This window comes from Corylus avellana, chromosome 8 (assembly GCF_965113065.1).
Source record: "Corylus avellana chromosome 8, dhCorAvel1.hap1.2, whole genome shotgun sequence".
Taxonomy (NCBI): Eukaryota; Viridiplantae; Streptophyta; class Magnoliopsida; order Fagales; family Betulaceae; genus Corylus; species Corylus avellana.
This window is the reverse complement of record NC_142497.1, coordinates 5,547,060-5,564,022: the sequence shown is the minus strand read 5'-3', so window position 1 is coordinate 5,564,022 and position 16,963 is coordinate 5,547,060. Positions and strand designations below refer to the sequence as shown.

The window sequence follows — 16,963 nt, the reverse complement described above, 5'->3', positions numbered from 1 at the left end:
ACTGACATTTAAAACCGTTGAATTTAAATGAAGAAAACTCATTAAGTATAAATGCACTTTATCTTCAAACAAATATAACAAGTAACTTTAAGAATTACATTTTTATCTTATAATTATCTCAATTGTTATTATCATAATACGGTTCAACTCTTGTATTAATCATTGTTCAGAAAAGAAAGAAAATAAAAATTGGTTAAAAGTGACATCTTAATTGTGAAAAAAGAAAAAAAAATCATGACTCCTCGGTGTTAAACTAGTGTCATTTGCTTCATTAGGGGTGGTTTTAGACTCCTAACCGATTGAGTTACCTCTTAAGAATTAAATCATTATTGTTTGTACTCAAAAAGTTGTAAATATTAACTAAAATTTAAAAAGCAAATAAATGATATACGTACCGATGAGTAATGTTAGGTAATTTTCTTAAAGCTGATGTGGCTTTTAAAATCACTATTGGATCAAAATTCAAGTATAATTTATCTAAAATTTAATGGTGATTTTAAAAGTCACATCAGCTTTAAGATGATAAAAAGATGGTACCAAGTATATTACTCTATACCGATTACAACATCCAATTATTGTGTTTTTTTTTTTTTTTTTCAACTTATCTGAAATTTATTTAGATAAATAAATTGTATAAGAAAATATTTTACATTGCTTGATAATGTTATTAAGTGAATCTTTATCCTGTCTGATCTTCTGGGTTGCCAAAACTGTGACGATTTGGCGTGAGTGACTGGGTCTCATCCTTGGTTCCTGCCGAGTAGCGAGCAATCCCATTAAAACCCCAAGCTCCGAAGAAAATCAGGCGGAGACAAATGGCAAGCGAAGATGGTTAACTGAATGAATGAGAAATAGGTAAGCAAACCCTCCACTACTCTGATATCCCATGCACATGTATCATGGATGAATGATGATGGGCACCCTCTCCCAAGTTTCCCCCCCACATGCCTGGTGCAACGTTGTTTGTTCTTCTCTTTTTTCTACTGGAATTCAATTCTCAGTGTTTGAGATTTCCCTTTTGTCTTCTTCTTTTTTGTCTTTTACTGAAGATGATGAATGAAGAAACGGGAATTGGTACTTTCTGTTTGGTTGGTGAGAAAACTGAGGCAAATATTGTTTTGGTTTCTTTCTTTCTTTCTTTCTTTCTTTCACCCTTCGTGTTTTCTCAGCAACCAAACAAGAATACAGGAACAGAAACATATTTTGGTTCCTGTAGCCTGCGTTGGCTTGAATTTTTATTATTAAATAATAAAATCTTGGTGTTACTTAATCATGATGATTTTCTATATGAGAGTTCATTTCAAGTTTCGTTGTGTGGACTATTTTCTATCAAATTTATGTGTTCTAGCTTTTTTTACGGAATTATATGTTGATGGTTTGAGCCTATTTTGTTTTGCATAGGTGCCTTTAACCAAATCAAGAGGTAGTTCGCAGAGGTGTAGATTTGAAAATTAGTGTTTTTTTCTTTTTTGGCAATGGCTACGTCAGAAGCAATTCTACAAGTTCTATCTGGGTCTTTGTTACCTGGCCTTCATCATTCTGATAAAAGTACCAACAATTTTAACTCGGTTCATGCAATTAAAGCCAATGTCAATAATACAAGGGAAAAATTTCCAGTCTCCATGCGAGTGTTAAAGAGTTGCAGGCGGGTCTATGCATTACAGTGTAGAGGTGGTGTTTTTCGTGGGAAGACTGATGTTAGTAGAGTGGAATCTATCGGTTGCAAATGCCAACAGGCTGAAAGTGTGAGTGGGGTGACTGCAGAGGATCATAATGAGACCTGGGTCATGGGGAGGGAAGAAAGTATACCATCAGTGCCTGTCAATGGAACGAGCAGTGAACTAAGTACTGAAGAATTTGGGATAGGTGAACAATTGAAACATGAAAAGGGAGGTCTTACTACAAATGGCAAGTCGGCTGCAGCCGGAACAATCAAAGATACGATGCTTGCAGGTAGGGTAAATCTGATTGAGGATGAAGCATGGAACTTGCTGAGGGACTCCATTGTTTATTATTGTAATAATCCAATTGGAACCATCGCTGCTAATGACCCAAGCAGCTCTAGTATTCTGAACTATGATCAGGTCTTTATTAGAGATTTCATACCTTCTGGGATAGCTTTCCTTTTAAAGGGAGAGTATGACATTGTACGAAATTTCATTCTGTACACCCTTCAGTTGCAGGTAATATGATTTCTCTTGATTAATTATTTGATCAATCTCCTTATGCTTACTGAAGGGAAGATTCTCTTTCATGTGATGTATTCTTATTTCTTTTTTTTTTTTTTGGGGGGGGGGGGTTTAAAGCAAATTTTGGATTTTGGCCTAGGAGTTGTTTTCTATTATCACAACTAACACATGCTTAAGCCAGTTCTGAACTAGAAATCCCTTCTTCTATTTTATTTTTCTATAAATGTAATCTTAGGGAAGCACTAATTGGTTATCTGATTTAAACTATGGTAAATGAACTATTTCTGAACATTTTACGTAGGGAAAATTGCTCAAGGAGTACATACCAAATGTCTTGCTTTCTTGGGGGCCACATTAAAAAATAATCTGGTCAACTTCATGCTTAATAGGTTCTTTGTTTGGAAAACTCCCCTTAGCACAAGAATCTTTTATTTTTTGTAAGTCTTAGCACAAGAATCTTACTTGTTGCAGATGTTGTCTTTGAGTTGTATGTTTTTTTTTCTTCCTAATCTAGACGAGCGATTAACACTCCTCTTGACAGAGTTGGGAGAAAACCATGGATTGCCATAGTCCTGGTCAAGGACTGATGCCTGCCAGTTTCAAGGTGCGCACAGTTCCCCTAGATGGTGATGATTCTGCAACTGAAGATGTATTGGATCCCGACTTTGGTGAAGCAGCAATTGGCCGTGTGGCACCAGTTGATTCTGGTGAGAAATAACATTTTTGGCTAAGAATTTCTCTTTGAAAATATGTGTGGCTTTATGATTTTTGATTTGTTAATAATATAACTTTACTCAGGATTGTGGTGGATTATATTGTTACGAGCATATGGAAAATGTTCTGGAGATTTATCAGTGCAAGAGAGAGTTGATGTGCAAACTGGGATAAAAATGATTTTAAAGTTGTGTCTTGCTGATGGTTTTGATATGTTTCCTACTTTATTGGTCACTGATGGCTCTTGCATGATAGATCGTCGCATGGGAATTCATGGACATCCTTTGGAAATTCAGGTTTTCTTTAATAACTTTAAATACTACTTTGATACAAGTATCATTGTTTAGTTATTTATTTATTTTAGTTTTTCTTATTATTATTGTTATTTTCTTAATTTAGGGCCCATTCTAGAAGAATAGAAAGACCTGTTGCTTATGGATTTTATGAGATAAACATGCTGGTTTCTTTAGAAGCTGATAAAGCTGACATGTGGCATATATGTTAACTATGAAGCATAAAGGTTGCACATGTTATTTTGCAATGCTAGAATTCAAGTTAAAAATTCTGCAATGACTACAAGAGAACATAAGAACCATTACATGGGACTGAGATTTGAGTTAAGACTCTTTATAGGCAATCTGTTATTTTGTTTGCAAAAGCTAAAGCTTCTGGTGCATGTTGATTGTTGATGAGCATTCTTCCTGTGTAAGAGAAAAGATGAATGACATAACTTTGTACACAATGATGCATGTCCTTGCAGGCGCTCTTTTATTCAGCATTACTTTGTGCACGTGAGATGCTTGCTCCTGAGGATGCATCAGCCGACCTTATACGAGCACTTAATAATCGTCTAGTTGCATTGTCTTTCCACATTAGGGAATATTACTGGATTGATATGAGAAAGCTCAATGAGATCTACCGTTACCAGACAGAGGAATACTCATTTGATGCTGTTAATAAGTTCAACATATACCCAGATCAGATCCCTTCCTGGCTGGTGGAATTTATGCCCAGTAAAGGAGGCTATTTGATTGGAAATCTGCAGCCAGCTCACATGGACTTCCGTATGTTTTCTCTTGGAAATTTATGGTCTATTGTAAGCAGTCTTGCGACGCCAGATCAGTCACATGCAATATTGGACCTTATAGAAACAAAATGGGCTCAATTAGTTGCAGATATGCCACTCAAAATATGTTATCCTGCTCTTGAAGGCCAGGAATGGCGACTTATCACAGGCAGTGATCCCAAGAACACGTAATGCGTTTACATTGATTTTTATTAAGTTCCTATTCCTAACTTTTAACTCCTCCCTTTAACTTTGTTATTTGTTGCAGTCCTTGGTCTTACCACAATGGAGGTTCTTGGCCAACATTGCTCTGGCAGGTTAGTTTGGTATTTTTTTTGTTTTATTTTAGGTCTTACCACTATGTCAGAGTGCCACAATAAGTTAATAATTTGCCAATTAATACGTGTTTAAATTCAATGTTTCTACAAAAGAAGAGTTTTGTTGATGTGCTCAAGCCGGTACCATGTAATTTGCTTACTCCTAGCAAGTGTGTGCCACTGCATTGAACATGAATGTCCTTGATATCTATGCCATCTTGGTATGCTTCCCTCCTGTGGCACTCCATCCCCTGCATTCTTGTGGGTTTATGCACGCTTGAAGAAAGCAAGTCTGAGCTCAATGGATATAATCTCAAGATTCCCCTCTTTTCTTATCAATATTTATATTAGGACATTTCGAAGAGGTCAAAGTTAAATTCATCTCAAGTACAAGAGGTCATTGTGGTACCTATATGCTCCACAATTCTTAGTCTTTAGTTGTAAAGAATTTGAAGAGGCCTGTTTGTCCTTTTGTTTCGGCCATGTTAAGAGCCATTTTTCTTTTTATCCCTCTTAATTAGACATCCTGTAGGGTTCATTATTGAATTGAATATGCATATCTTTGTCTAAAAACTTATCTTTAAAACCAAATAGGAAGAGCCTTTATTCCCTTACAACTATAATGCTCCATATATTTACAGAATCGATGCCAATTAATGGATGCTGTAGATTAATAGTTTTACATAATGGGGGGCAGAAGGCTACAGTTTAAGGGCCTAATAATCTTTGCTTCATGTATGTACCTAGTTCAAAATGTGTGATTATGTTTTGGCAAATTCTTGCCAGTGACAGATATCAAAGTAGTTATGGGTCTGTGATACTTTATGTATGCAAACCGCTTAACATTACTGAAAGTGTGGAACACTTTTATCCTAGGTGTCCTTGAGGACTTGCCTAGTCAATTGTACCATCAGACCCTAAAGCTGAGGCAGGTGGTAGTTGGTAAGGCAAGACAAGGCACGAGAATTAATTAATTTAAAAAACCAGACAAGGGATATTTAGAATCACAATAGAACAACACATGGGGTGTGTATAATTGGCCCAATTTATGTTCAAAAGAAAAAAAAAAAAAACTGGCCCAATTTGGTATTTCATGTAAAACCTGAACTCCGCTTTTAGGCAATATAAGATGTCTGTGTGTTGAACTCAGGCTAACTAGTATGTTGCCTGCATGTGTTGGAGTTTCTTCCATATGGTTTTTTGTAGGTATTTGGTGTTTTCATTTTATCTGATATGTTAGGCAATTGTTCATTGTTCTATGTTAGGCAATTGTTTTTTTTGTTTTTTTTTTTTTTGATAAGTAATAACCAATCTTATTAAAAGCGTAAAGGCGCCCCAAAGTACACCGGGAGTATACATGTTAGGTAATTGTTCTTTGTTCTATGTTAGGCAATTGTTCTTTGTGTTTCACCACTAAAACATGCTTAGTATGTTGCAGTAGATCCGGGAAGCAGGACCTGCAAAGTTTTCGATTTTCTTGTTATAGCATACAGCACAATGACTGGAAAGATGTTTTATGAAATTAACATGATGTGTATTTTTTTTTTTTTTTTTTTTTTTTTTTGAGGATGATGTGCTTATCAAAAAAATTAAATTAACATGGTGCGGGCTTGGTTTTCAGCTCACAGTGGCATGTATAAAGATGGATCGACCAGAAATCGCCTTGAAGGCTGTTGAGATTGCTGAGAGACACATTTCCGGAGATAAGTGGCCTGAATATTATGACACCAAGCGAGGAAGATTTATCGGAAAACAGGCACGGCTGTATCAAACGTGGTCAATTGCAGGATATCTTGTGGCAAAGCTCCTCCTTGCCAACCCAAGTGCGGCCAACATCCTTATAAACGAAGAGGATTCAGAGCTTGCAAATGCTTTTTCTTCCATGATCAGTGGCAACCCAAGGAGGAAACGGGGTCAAAAGAGACGGAGCTTCATAATCTGAGTTTAAATTTTGAAGCAGAGAGGTAGGAAGGAAACAAATGAGATAAAGCCTCCGTTTTAATTTGGCCAAGAAAAAAATAAAAAGTGTATCCCGTATTTTTATCCTATACAAGTTACTGTGAAATGGTTTTCTTTCGAGGAAGAAAGGTTTTGCTTTATATCTGAAGCTAGTCTTTTTTATTCTTGTCGCAACCAACAGTCTGTAAAAGGATGTTTGTGTTGTTAGAAATAATAATAAGCGGTATGTCCTTCCTGTTTGGGTTTGATAATTTACATGCTGTTGATTTTTTTAGACATTGTTTTTTTCGCTAAATTTATGATTTTCTGACTGCTGTTCTCCCAAGAATATGAATTGGAGAACACTTGCTTTTCGCATACTGCCGTTTCAAGGCTGGAAAGACGACTCTATACACTCCTTAACAGGTGCTCATCATGTCTTTTGGGGAAGTCTTTTGGTGTTATGTCCATGTCTATGGAGAAGAGAGCTCTAACGCAAGTGCCATGTAGAACTTGATTTAAGGAAGACTCTTGTGCCATGTTTAAATTTTTCGTCCAGACACTTGGGTTTCACTCAAGCATGAAATGCTTGTTGACTTTTGCACCTCCTATGCTTGGATAGGCCATAAGCAAGGTCTTTGCCCGAATCCCTTATTGCTGCCTCAGATGCAATAATAACTATTTCTTTTTTTTCTTTTTTTTGTTTTGTCTTTTAACATGTCTGCACAAGAGAGGAAAAAAAAGAAAAGAGATTCGAACTAGTAATCTCTGTTTCATAAGGAATTGTCCCCAGCCAATTCAACTATCCCTTGGGGACACTATATCTTTTCATTTATTCATTTTGTTAGGTCAAATTATCCAGCTCAACACAGTGACACCACAAATCCAATTCCACAGAAAAAGTTCAAGAAGTACCATAAGCCAATTTTTGGATGGGAAAAAAAAAATCCACGTTGAGGCCAGATGTAAATACTTTACATACTAATAGAAGAGGATTATACAGTGAAGAATACAGTTCTCTCATCTATCTTCTGCAGGAGAAGATCATCTGGCTTTCAACCAGTTGCTAAGAATCCAGAATGTGTTTGTTTTCTGCCAAGATGCTATCCAACAATGATTCACAAGCATCTTCAAGTAAATCTAAAACCTGCCATAAAATGACGTTGCATAAGCCAACTATAAATTAGAAGTACTGAAATTCTTGCCATTATTACTAGTTTAAAATCAGAAAGTTGGGGAAGGGTCTGCAGTATATAACTCAGAAATCTTCTGCTGGAGACCATTTAATAGTATAGCAGTACTGAAATTCTTTAAAGACAAGTATTTAATATAAAATATCCCAGTTTTAAAGTACAAAATGCTGAGTACGCAAAAACAAATAGTAATAATCTATTTCAAAAAAGTTGACATGGGTGATTTAAGGGGAAAAAATGAATGCAAAGCAGCTACAGAAGCTGACCAGATGACACAACATAATTTGTCAAGCCAAACCTCAATACCATACTTGTCTTTTAAATGACCCATCTAGATCATACAGCAAGAACCATACAATAACTTCCTAACTGAAGTTTAGATTAAAACCTTCAAACAGTTTGAATGCTTGCAGATATTTGACATCATACCTACATTACAAAGTCATCACATCTCAATTCTTTGAAATTCCATTAAAGTTTTCATGAAGGCAACAATTTCATGACCATTACCCTGTCATAATACACTGCATATAATTCTTTAGTTGAAAATCTCATAAATGCAACAATATTATGACCATTTGGAGCATATATTCCGACCTTACTGCATGTAACTATTTCGAACTCCAAAACATCCACAAAGAAGACAGTCATATATTTTCCATCTTTGTATATGACAACAAACTAGATGAACTAATCATTATATTACCTTCTCAAAACCTTGCGGACCACCATAGTAAGGATCCGGGACTTCAGTTTCATCATGTTTCTTACAATAGGAGCACATTAACTTCACCTGAATCATCCATACCCTAATGAGACCACACGATCCAAACCACAGCAGACCCAGATAACAATCTTACACTAACCTTTTTGTGTGCATCAGCAGGGAGGGTATCTCTAAATTTCCACCTATTAAAAGCCTCCAATATATCCTCTACAGCCAGCATCAACAACCACAAAATAAACAAATTATTGCATAAAAAATTAAAAATATACAATGTGTATATGCTTGCGCACGCAGCAAATAGAATACGCCGGAATTATCAAATATTCAAGGGGGGGAAAATCAAAATCTTGGTTCTTAAACGCAATGCCTAAGATTATCCTACCTCTGTTTTGCCTGTCCATTGCAAGAATGACATCGAAATCTCTAAAATCAGAGGGCCGGATGGGCCTCGATATAGATGTTATCTCAACCCCACGCCTTTTAGAGGCCGCTCTCATTCTTGGGTCCGCTTGATTTCCCTTTCATGAAAGGGAAAACATTTAAAAACTAACGAAAAGAGCAAATATCAACTCTCAATTCCTCACTACTATCTCCATTTCCTTTTCCTTCCCTCTGTTCTCTCGGTGACCAAACAAGGGTTATAATCGAATGATACCCACCTCATGGTAGTTAATGGTGCCAGCAGAATCAATGTTGAGTTTGGAATCCAAATCCCTTTTCTTGACCAAGTCTCTGAAGACTCCTTCAGCGGCTGGGCTTCTGCAGATGTTGCCCAAGCACACAAAGAGCACAGAGAAAGGTTTGGTCTCTGCCTCTGCGCCTGTGGGTGGCGTTGTGGAAGAAGCCATTGATGCTATTATCGAAGAGCCAAATGAAAATGAGGAATTGGGTTTGTGGGGAATTGAGTTTTGAAGAGATGGGTATTGGGTTGGTGGGAAAAGGCGAACAAGAAATGGGGTTTTTACAGGGCGTGGATGGGAGGAGCAAAACCGTCCTAAATTTAGAGGAGTTGAATGTCTACTTTGCAGAGCCCTCATCCCTCCTGTGAGTGTGGAGGATTTGTGTGAATTTCATTGGATTCAGAGTTTGAAAACTCATGTTTTGTTGGAGATGGGGCTTCTCATGGGCCAGATTGGTATTGGTTTGGGTCGGGTGCGTTTCGGGTTATTTGTATTCAGGTAACATCCTGCTGATTAGCCATATAGGGTAGGGAAATTACCTTCTATGATTCTATCTTTTGGCTCTATAATATACACCTTCAACAATTTAACGGAAGTTCTTTTCATGTAAACCCTGAGTCATGTTTCGCACGTAATACTATTTAGTGGACTATTATACTACTGCATTACAACTACAACTACAACTGAGTAACGTAATAGTAAAAATCAATCAATTTTTTCTTTTTCAAGTAATAATTTAATAATTGATTTTTACTACCACATCATCAATTTATATAGCAATCAATAAACATTTTATTAAATAGCATTACTAAAAAAAAAATACAAAAAGAAAAAGAAAAAGAAAAAAAAAAAGCAAATAAAAAACCGAAGAGAGTGGCATAGAGGTTCACCCCTCCATCCCTGCAAGGGGGGCAGAGGGAGGGTAAGGCAACTTCCCAAAGACATTCTTTTTCTTTTTCTTTTTTTAAAGAGGAAAATGAAAAAATATAATTGTGCTACTGAGAAAAAAACATAATTAATTTAATTATGCTTGAAATTCTGTCTTATACCTTCAATATAAAATCCAGGCCATCTTCTTCCCCTACATATCCTTTGCCTATTTCTGATGTTGGTCTCCAGGGCATGATATTTGGACTAACAAGAAAGAAAAAATGTTTTCTAATTCTATCACGGATGCATGGGCAATGGGAACAGAATTTGAGCAGAATTTACATATGATTTATAATAAAGAGCAAACGTTCATGACTCCAGAAATGCTTAACCGGCACAAAACCTGGGATTCAAATGTTAATTCTGCCAAAAACAGAAAACGTATGAACAAGGCCAGAGTGAGGAAAAGGAAACAAACAAGAAAAATGCTCCCCTAAATTCCCCCGTTTGGACTCTCTCTCAGCTACTGATTCAGTGTTGATATATATAAAACCCTATAATTTGCCGCCATTACTATTGAATTACATTTACATTATAAGCTGTATTATCAGTTGCAACAAGGATGAAAAAAGTTTTGGAAAAGAAACCTTTTTTTTTTTTTCTAACTAGAAAAGCTCAAACTCCACATACTCTCCTCCTGTAGCCTCCAGCTCAGTACACTTGGTGCCCTCCTTTTTCTGTGCAGTTTCAACGTCGGAGGGCTTCGGCAGTTCTGGTGGTACCGCACATCGTATCAGAGCCCAATTAAGGCCTTCAAAGAAAGGGTGCTGCTTGATCTCTGCAGCTCCTTTCACAGATCCTAACCGATTTTCAGGATCCTTTACTAGCAGCCCTCTGATCAAATCTCTTGCGTGAAAACTAACAATATGGCTATTTGGGAACTTGAGGCTTCTTGACACTACATTAGATAACGTTTCCTCATTTCCTAAACCCTTGAAGGGTGTCTTTCCATACAACAGCTCGAAAAGAAATATTCCAAACGTCCACCAATCGACAGCATTCCCATGACCCTCACCTTTGATGATCTCAGGAGCAAGGTATTCATGGGTTCCAACAAAGGAGTTTGATCGGGCGCTTGTTGGCTCCACGACAAGCTGTGGCAATGGGCTCACCTGGGCGGCTAGATCAGCTTTTATCTTCCGAGCTTTTGCTGCAGCAGTTATAAGTCTAGGAGTGAAGCATGGTACTTGCCAGGAAGGTTGGAGGCAGAAAGGGTCAATGCAGCTTGATTCGGTACATGGACTAGACATCTTTTTTTCGGGCTCCACAACTGGAGAAGACGATTTAAGTACCATTGGATTGACAGAACATCTGAGCGACAAGTCAAAATCTGAAAGCATTATGTGACCATCTTCTCGGACCAGGATATTTTCTGGTTTCAAGTCTCTATACACAACTCCAAGCATGTGTAAATACTCCAATGCGAGGAGGACTTCAGCAACATAAAACCTGCAATGCCGTTGGCTTGAATTATTCTAAAGCAGATTTGAAAGACCAACGAACAATTATGTTGTGGATGACAGATGATGTAGCAAATTCCCTTAATCTTTTATTACTGGCATGTAGTTAATTTCTCTCCTTCACGTAATCTATGGCTATCATGAAGAGTCCAGCACATTTTTCACCAAGAGAAGATAACAATCAAAAATAAACAACTAGCACTCAGTTGACACAGGATCAATCCTTACCACTTAGCCAGACACCTCATTCCAACTCCAATTAACAAGACATGCATCCAATCTATACTTCGTATTAAGGGAAACCTAGGAATCAGTGTCATATGTAAGTTGATGGGAATCAAACTTTTACCTAGTAAGCACAGGCTGAGTGCCCTGAAATTAAATGTCAGCATAGACTTAAGGTAATTCCTGGAGCCACCCGCTAGCCACCGCCGGCTTTTTTTAAAAAAAAATGATATATATACACATACATATTTGAGGGACATAATTGTATTTTCACAACAATTTCTGTTATCTATTTGACGGAAAGATAGATAAAAGTCTCAAATTTAAAATGGGCTCAAACTCAGGTCTTGAATCTATCAAATTGAAAACTGGAGTCTTAAAGTCAAAATGACCACAAAAAAAAAAAAAAACACAAGGATTATGACCTTATTTCCCTTTATTATTAAAATCATAAATTTATTTGTTTGGATAAGAATACAAAAAACTCTGCAAAGAGTGCAAAAGACCTATATTTTGAATACTTTGTGGATAAGATGGTTTTCTATGTCCTGTCACCTTGATATTTACAAAGTATGATGGTTATGAGAAAACCATTTGATCCAATGGTGGATTTAACAAAATATTATTGTAATGAAAAGTTATTAAGGGGAGTAACTTTTGTTAAAATCAATCAGGTGTAACTCGAACCTAAATGTGTGTGCATAAACACATATAGCATCAAAGTGGTATACTGGATAAAACATTGGGAAAATGAATTTAAGAGAGAGAAAATGACCACATCACTCATAAATAAACTATTGAAGATGTATCACAGGACAATATTATTTACGCACAGGTCAATATCAAGTTCATAACATTATTAAGCAAAAAATGCATGCACAAATTTTCAAACCTGAACCTTAATAAGAAACACTACCTGGCTGCTAGTTCAGAGAAACTCCTGCTTGGTTGCTTCTGCCGCAGCACATGCAAATCTCCACCTGGACAATACTCCATAACCAAGCATGACAGCTTATCTGTTGCAAAATGGGCATACAGCGTAGGAAGAAAAGGATGATCCAGCATTTGCAGTATCTCTTTTTCAGTTTGGGCCCTGGGCATTTTTTTCCTGCTTACCAAAAACTCATTATCCATCACCTTCAGAGCAAAAAGGCAGTTTGTACCAGTTAGCTCAGCAAGATAAACAGTTCCAATGTCCCCACAGCCAAGCCTTCTGAGCAGCTTGAAGTGCCTCAAACTCAAGCTTCCTTGCTGTTTCTGAACACAATGGATGGCTTCCCATCTCAAGTCTTTTGACATGTGAGGCCTTTTGCCACTACGACTAGACCCACACACATTGCTCTCCTCACTATTGGTTGTGCTACTGCTGTACTCACCAATGCTACTTTTTGAGCTCTGAGAGAACTCCCCCTTTTCTCTAGACCTTGATCTGTCATCAGCTTTTGTCACTAGAGATTTACTTCTGTTGGTGCAATTTAAACCAAAACCTGGTTTGCTTGATCCCGTGTCCAGAGTACTTGAATTGACTTCCATGCTAAGATTTGTACTGCTGGATGCTGGAGAAGCTTTTTCATTATGTTTCCTATCATGCTCTATAGTACAAGTTTGTGTCTGGTTGTCCAAATTACTCGTACTAGGAACCGAATCATCATCAAGTTTTTCATTACATGGATTGGAACTGCTTGAGGCAGAATTTGAATCCTGTTTTATTTTCTTCTTAACAGAGGTCTTGTTCCCGAAGACTGGCTTCATTAAATTTGGACTATTACTAGTCCATTTGCTAATCTTACTAGCACTGCTGAAGCTAGCTATGGAACTCAGAGAATGCAACTTGCCTTTCTGTCCCTCATCTGGCATTGGAGTTTTGCTAGGAACTTCTATCAAGGTGGGAGCAGCTGCATCCACCTCCTGAACATTCTGGCTACCATGAGAGATTGAAGAATCTGCAGCTTTCAGTTTTCCAACCTCTGCCTTCAAAATTTCACTCCCAACCTCTGTCTGCAAAGGAACAATCTGACCCTGTGATGCTAATCTGGTCATCATTGCCTCTGGGATCATTTTATCAGCCAACGGAATAGAAGGATGAGCCCTTGCGTTTGATAACTCTGCTTCAGGAACTTGCATGGATTCAGGCATCATAACAGAAAATTTTGATGTGCTTTCTTCTGGTACAAGAGAGATTTCCATCAAATTCCCCTTACCTGCTCTGGATGGAGTGCCAGATCCATTTGCCTCAACAACCACTGCCCTATACAACCTTTTGATAGTTCCCGCTTCCGACAGCCCTGGCGAACTGGCTGGCTTAGATAATCGTTTCATGGCAGCCATCTCTGATGCCTGCGAGATGCACAGTCCTCTTAAGGCTTGCTTCAAACTCACAGGCTCAGATATTCCAATTCCCGTTGCATGAGATGAACTGACTCTCATTGGCCTTTTCTGAGCACTCTTTCTCAAAGGGTCTCTACCAATTTCATGCAACTGACCTGATCTTCTAGCTTTAGTTCGGATGTCAATTGCCTGGAAAAGGCGATTAATATCATCCTCTATAGAATACTTATTTCCTGAGTCTGGCATACAGCGCTTTCCTTTTTCCTCATTCTTTTTTGATTGAGAATCTGATTCTTCTGTTGATTCAACAATTTCACTAGTACTGGGCAGTGTTTCCATCTTTGCTGGATTCATCCAAAATTCCACAAAAGATAGATACAGCTTTGCAAATGAAATCTAACCCAATTCTAGAGAAGAATTACGCATATGGACGAACACAGAAACTAGAAAACAAGCCACATATACTCTGAATCTTCCTTCAATCATAGTGATTTGCAGATTCAAATGGGTCGTTAAAGTCTCTTCGCTAAAAATGAAGCATCCAAATCTGTCATGATTGAAACATCTCAGATAAGTACATGCCTTAAAATTATATCTTAACGTTAACACACACGTACATACTTCGCCTTCCAAAAAGGGCTAAAAAATCTATATATAACCAAAGGGCTAAAGACTCAATTTTGATTTTCATTTACAAAATCTTCCAGCGCGAAACTTTGGAAAACATGAAAAAAAATGTGAAATCTTCTTTCTTTTTTTTCTTTTTTTTTTTTAAGTGCAGAAGCTATCATAAAATCATAACAATCTTTTCTATAGGCAAACACAAATTATGAAACAGTGTAGGATCGAAACTGCAACCCTACCCTCTAGCCCTTATTTCAGTATGGGGAAGAGATGCCATTTGATCCAAGGAGCATGGGCAAAACCATAACAATTCTCAAAATCCTCTTTTCACACAAGCTCAAAAATTTAAGAAAAATTTAATGTGTTAAGTTCGATATCACAAATTGAGAATCACCGGCTCAAGCATCTGTGTTCTTGCCTCTAGCTTTCAACGCACAAAGTGTGGTTGATACTGGCCGTTCACAAACTAGGGAGTTTCGTATAGATCTTTTTCAGCAAACAATTCGCCCAAAAAAAGGGAGAAAATTTCACAAGCCAAACCATAATTCAGGATCAGCTAAATGATAATGGATCCACTTAATCCTTTTTGTATTTTTTAACACTAAATAAAAATCCGCTCTTTACACCACAAGATAGCAATTACAAACATTTCTAAGAAAATTATTCCAGAAAATTATGAAGAATGCAAAGAAGAAGAAAAAAAAATTACACTAACAATTAAAGCTGAAAAAGAAAAAAATACATAAAAAGTGAGAAAAGTTCTTGAAAAAAAAAAAATAAGAAAGAAAAATCATATGATCATACGCAAATGCCACCTCAAAAAATAAACTCTTAGTATCCATCAGAATCGAATTAAAGAGATTTCAAAAAAGAAAAACAACAAGAAGAACAACAAAACAGAGACTTTTGAAGGCACAGAGAAAAAGTAAAGCAGACCTGGAAGAAGATCAGAGTGGTCCCGCTAAACACCGAGACTGATCGCTAACCCCGCTACAAAGAACACCAAAAAGACGCCCCCTTTTTGAACGGAGAGAGAGGCGCGGCTTCAAGCCAAAAAACCTAGGGTTCCGTTTCTCCAACCCACAGAGACACAGACAGAGACAGTGCGAGATAGAGAGAGAGAGAGAGAGAGAGAACGAGAGTCGCTTTTTGGGCTTTTGGTGAGGAGGAAGGTGGGTTTGGTTAGAGGTTGAGGGAAGTGAATGAGGAGAGAGAGAGAGAGAGAGAGAGAGAGAGAGGGAAAAAGGTTGAAATGCAAATCACGAGAAATATCAGAGACTTCACTGCTGCAACTACAGCTCTGCGTACTGTTCCTTTCCTCTCCCCTTCCTTCCTTCTCTCCTAAATGGCGGAAAGAGTTTTCTCTTTTTTTCTTTTTTTATTTATTATTTAATTATTTTTAGTTTTTTGCCGGTGATTTGGACAAAGAAATGGAGTCGCCGTAGACTATAAGCGGGGCCCATACAAAATGCTGCTCTAGGCGGATTTCGTACACATCATCAAGTATCCCTGTGAAAAATTATTATTTATTTAAATTAGTAAGGCCCTGTTTGGTTTAGCCATAATATGGTATAACTATTTTTTTCAGGATTCATTGATTGTAAATTTATAACTCATGTAACGTACGTACGTATGTGATAATCTTAAATATTGTTCATTCACATTTCGTGTCTTATTTATTTTAAAAAAATCTGATTATTTTTCAATTGTAGAATTGACAGTGAAATTCCATTTAATGAGATTCCAAATATTTTTATGGTGTTTACACGACGGAAGCCAAGTATGGAATAGCAAAGTTAGATATGGAAGCTATCAACCTTGTCCGACATGCATGGTAGGTACTCGATGAATTGTCCCTGTGATTTCTGTCATTTCCTTGCTTAGTTTATTGGTTTCCATGTTGATGTTGATTGCCTTCCTTAATAATATACATATTCACAACAATTTGAAATTGGGCGTTATCTGTTGAGTAATACTAAATACACTGTACCTCCATCCCCCTCTCATAATTTAAAAATTGACGGACGATTCATTGAAATGTGATTATAGTATTTAGCATTACTTCCGTTTGTTTTCTACACTTTGTTTTCTCTTTTTCTTTTTCTTTTTTAAGAAAAAAGCGGAATTTTCATTTATGAGATTTCACGAGCATTAAGTTCATACAACACAAAGCATAAAGTTCTGAAAAATCATAACCAAAAGGTATGACAGTTACAAAGTCATAAAATTGACTTCAATCTTTCGTTTACCTATATATAAATACATTTAAGGAGCAAATATGTTTCGTGCAAACTAGATCTATAACATGAGTAGCCTAAATACAAAAACAAAAATAAAAACAAACTAAAAAAAAACTAAAAAACCGACTGTGGGAGATAAGCCTCTCACACTGATCTACTTTATCCTCAACCCGAAGGCCAGGTTAACAACTTCATCCTTAACTCGAAGACCAAGATAACAAAAAACTCTCATAGTCATATGGATTTGACTTAAAACTCTCATAGTCATAGGGATTTGCTTTCTCTTTTTTGGTTACAAAACATAATAAGTTGACTTAAAAAAAAAAAAAATT

General features: G+C 37.0%; 3 protein-coding genes across 3 annotated transcripts; 1 reads left to right on the top strand and 2 right to left on the bottom strand.

Moving 5' to 3' along the window:
* The first annotated feature begins 681 nt into the window (after nucleotides 1-681).
* Nucleotides 682-6,500, top strand: LOC132163496 (alkaline/neutral invertase E, chloroplastic). The gene is made up of 7 exons (XM_059573805.2): nucleotides 682-855; nucleotides 1,402-2,183; nucleotides 2,731-2,896; nucleotides 2,988-3,199; nucleotides 3,664-4,157; nucleotides 4,238-4,286; nucleotides 5,908-6,500. The coding sequence occupies exons 2-7, from the start codon at nucleotides 1,476-1,478 to the stop codon at nucleotides 6,226-6,228; spliced, it is 1,950 nt and encodes a 649-aa protein (XP_059429788.1). The 5' UTR covers nucleotides 682-855; nucleotides 1,402-1,475; the 3' UTR covers nucleotides 6,229-6,500.
* A 531-nt stretch (nucleotides 6,501-7,031) lies between these two features.
* LOC132164750 (protein-tyrosine phosphatase) lies at nucleotides 7,032-9,549 on the bottom strand. The gene is made up of 5 exons (XM_059575305.2): nucleotides 8,804-9,549; nucleotides 8,527-8,662; nucleotides 8,284-8,351; nucleotides 8,124-8,210; nucleotides 7,032-7,371 (listed from the first exon to the last, which is right to left on the bottom strand). Exons 1-5 carry the CDS (start codon nucleotides 9,179-9,181, stop codon nucleotides 7,291-7,293), a joined length of 750 nt encoding a protein of 249 aa, XP_059431288.1. The 5' UTR covers nucleotides 9,182-9,549; the 3' UTR covers nucleotides 7,032-7,290.
* A 517-nt stretch (nucleotides 9,550-10,066) lies between these two features.
* On the bottom strand, nucleotides 10,067-15,759 carry LOC132164749 (serine/threonine-protein kinase D6PKL1). Its single transcript, XM_059575304.2, has 3 exons — nucleotides 15,328-15,759; nucleotides 12,356-14,314; nucleotides 10,067-11,203 (listed from the first exon to the last, which is right to left on the bottom strand). Exons 2-3 carry the CDS (start codon nucleotides 14,119-14,121, stop codon nucleotides 10,360-10,362), a joined length of 2,610 nt encoding a protein of 869 aa, XP_059431287.1. The 5' UTR covers nucleotides 14,122-14,314; nucleotides 15,328-15,759; the 3' UTR covers nucleotides 10,067-10,359.
* Between the last annotated feature and the right edge of the window lie 1,204 nt (nucleotides 15,760-16,963).

Coding starts and splice junctions, on each gene's coding strand:
- LOC132164749 (XM_059575304.2), bottom strand. CDS start 14,121: ATGAATCCAGCAAAGATGGAAACACTGCCCAGTACTAGTGAAATTGTT. Junction 11,204..12,355: donor TTCTCTGAACTAGCAGCCAG/GTAGTGTTTCTT, acceptor ACGGCATTGCAG/GTTTTATGTTGCTGAAGTCC.
- LOC132164750 (XM_059575305.2), bottom strand. CDS start 9,181: ATGAGGGCTCTGCAAAGTAGACATTCAACTCCTCTAAATTTAGGACGG. Junction 8,663..8,803: donor GCACCATTAACTACCATGAG/GTGGGTATCATT, acceptor CTTTCATGAAAG/GGAAATCAAGCGGACCCAAG. Junction 7,372..8,123: donor GTCCGCAAGGTTTTGAGAAG/GTAATATAATGA, acceptor ATTTTATGGCAG/GTTTTAGATTTACTTGAAGA.
- LOC132163496 (XM_059573805.2), top strand. CDS start 1,476: ATGGCTACGTCAGAAGCAATTCTACAAGTTCTATCTGGGTCTTTGTTA. Junction 2,897..2,987: donor TGTGGCACCAGTTGATTCTG/GTGAGAAATAAC, acceptor AACTTTACTCAG/GATTGTGGTGGATTATATTG. Junction 4,158..4,237: donor GGCAGTGATCCCAAGAACAC/GTAATGCGTTTA, acceptor TATTTGTTGCAG/TCCTTGGTCTTACCACAATG.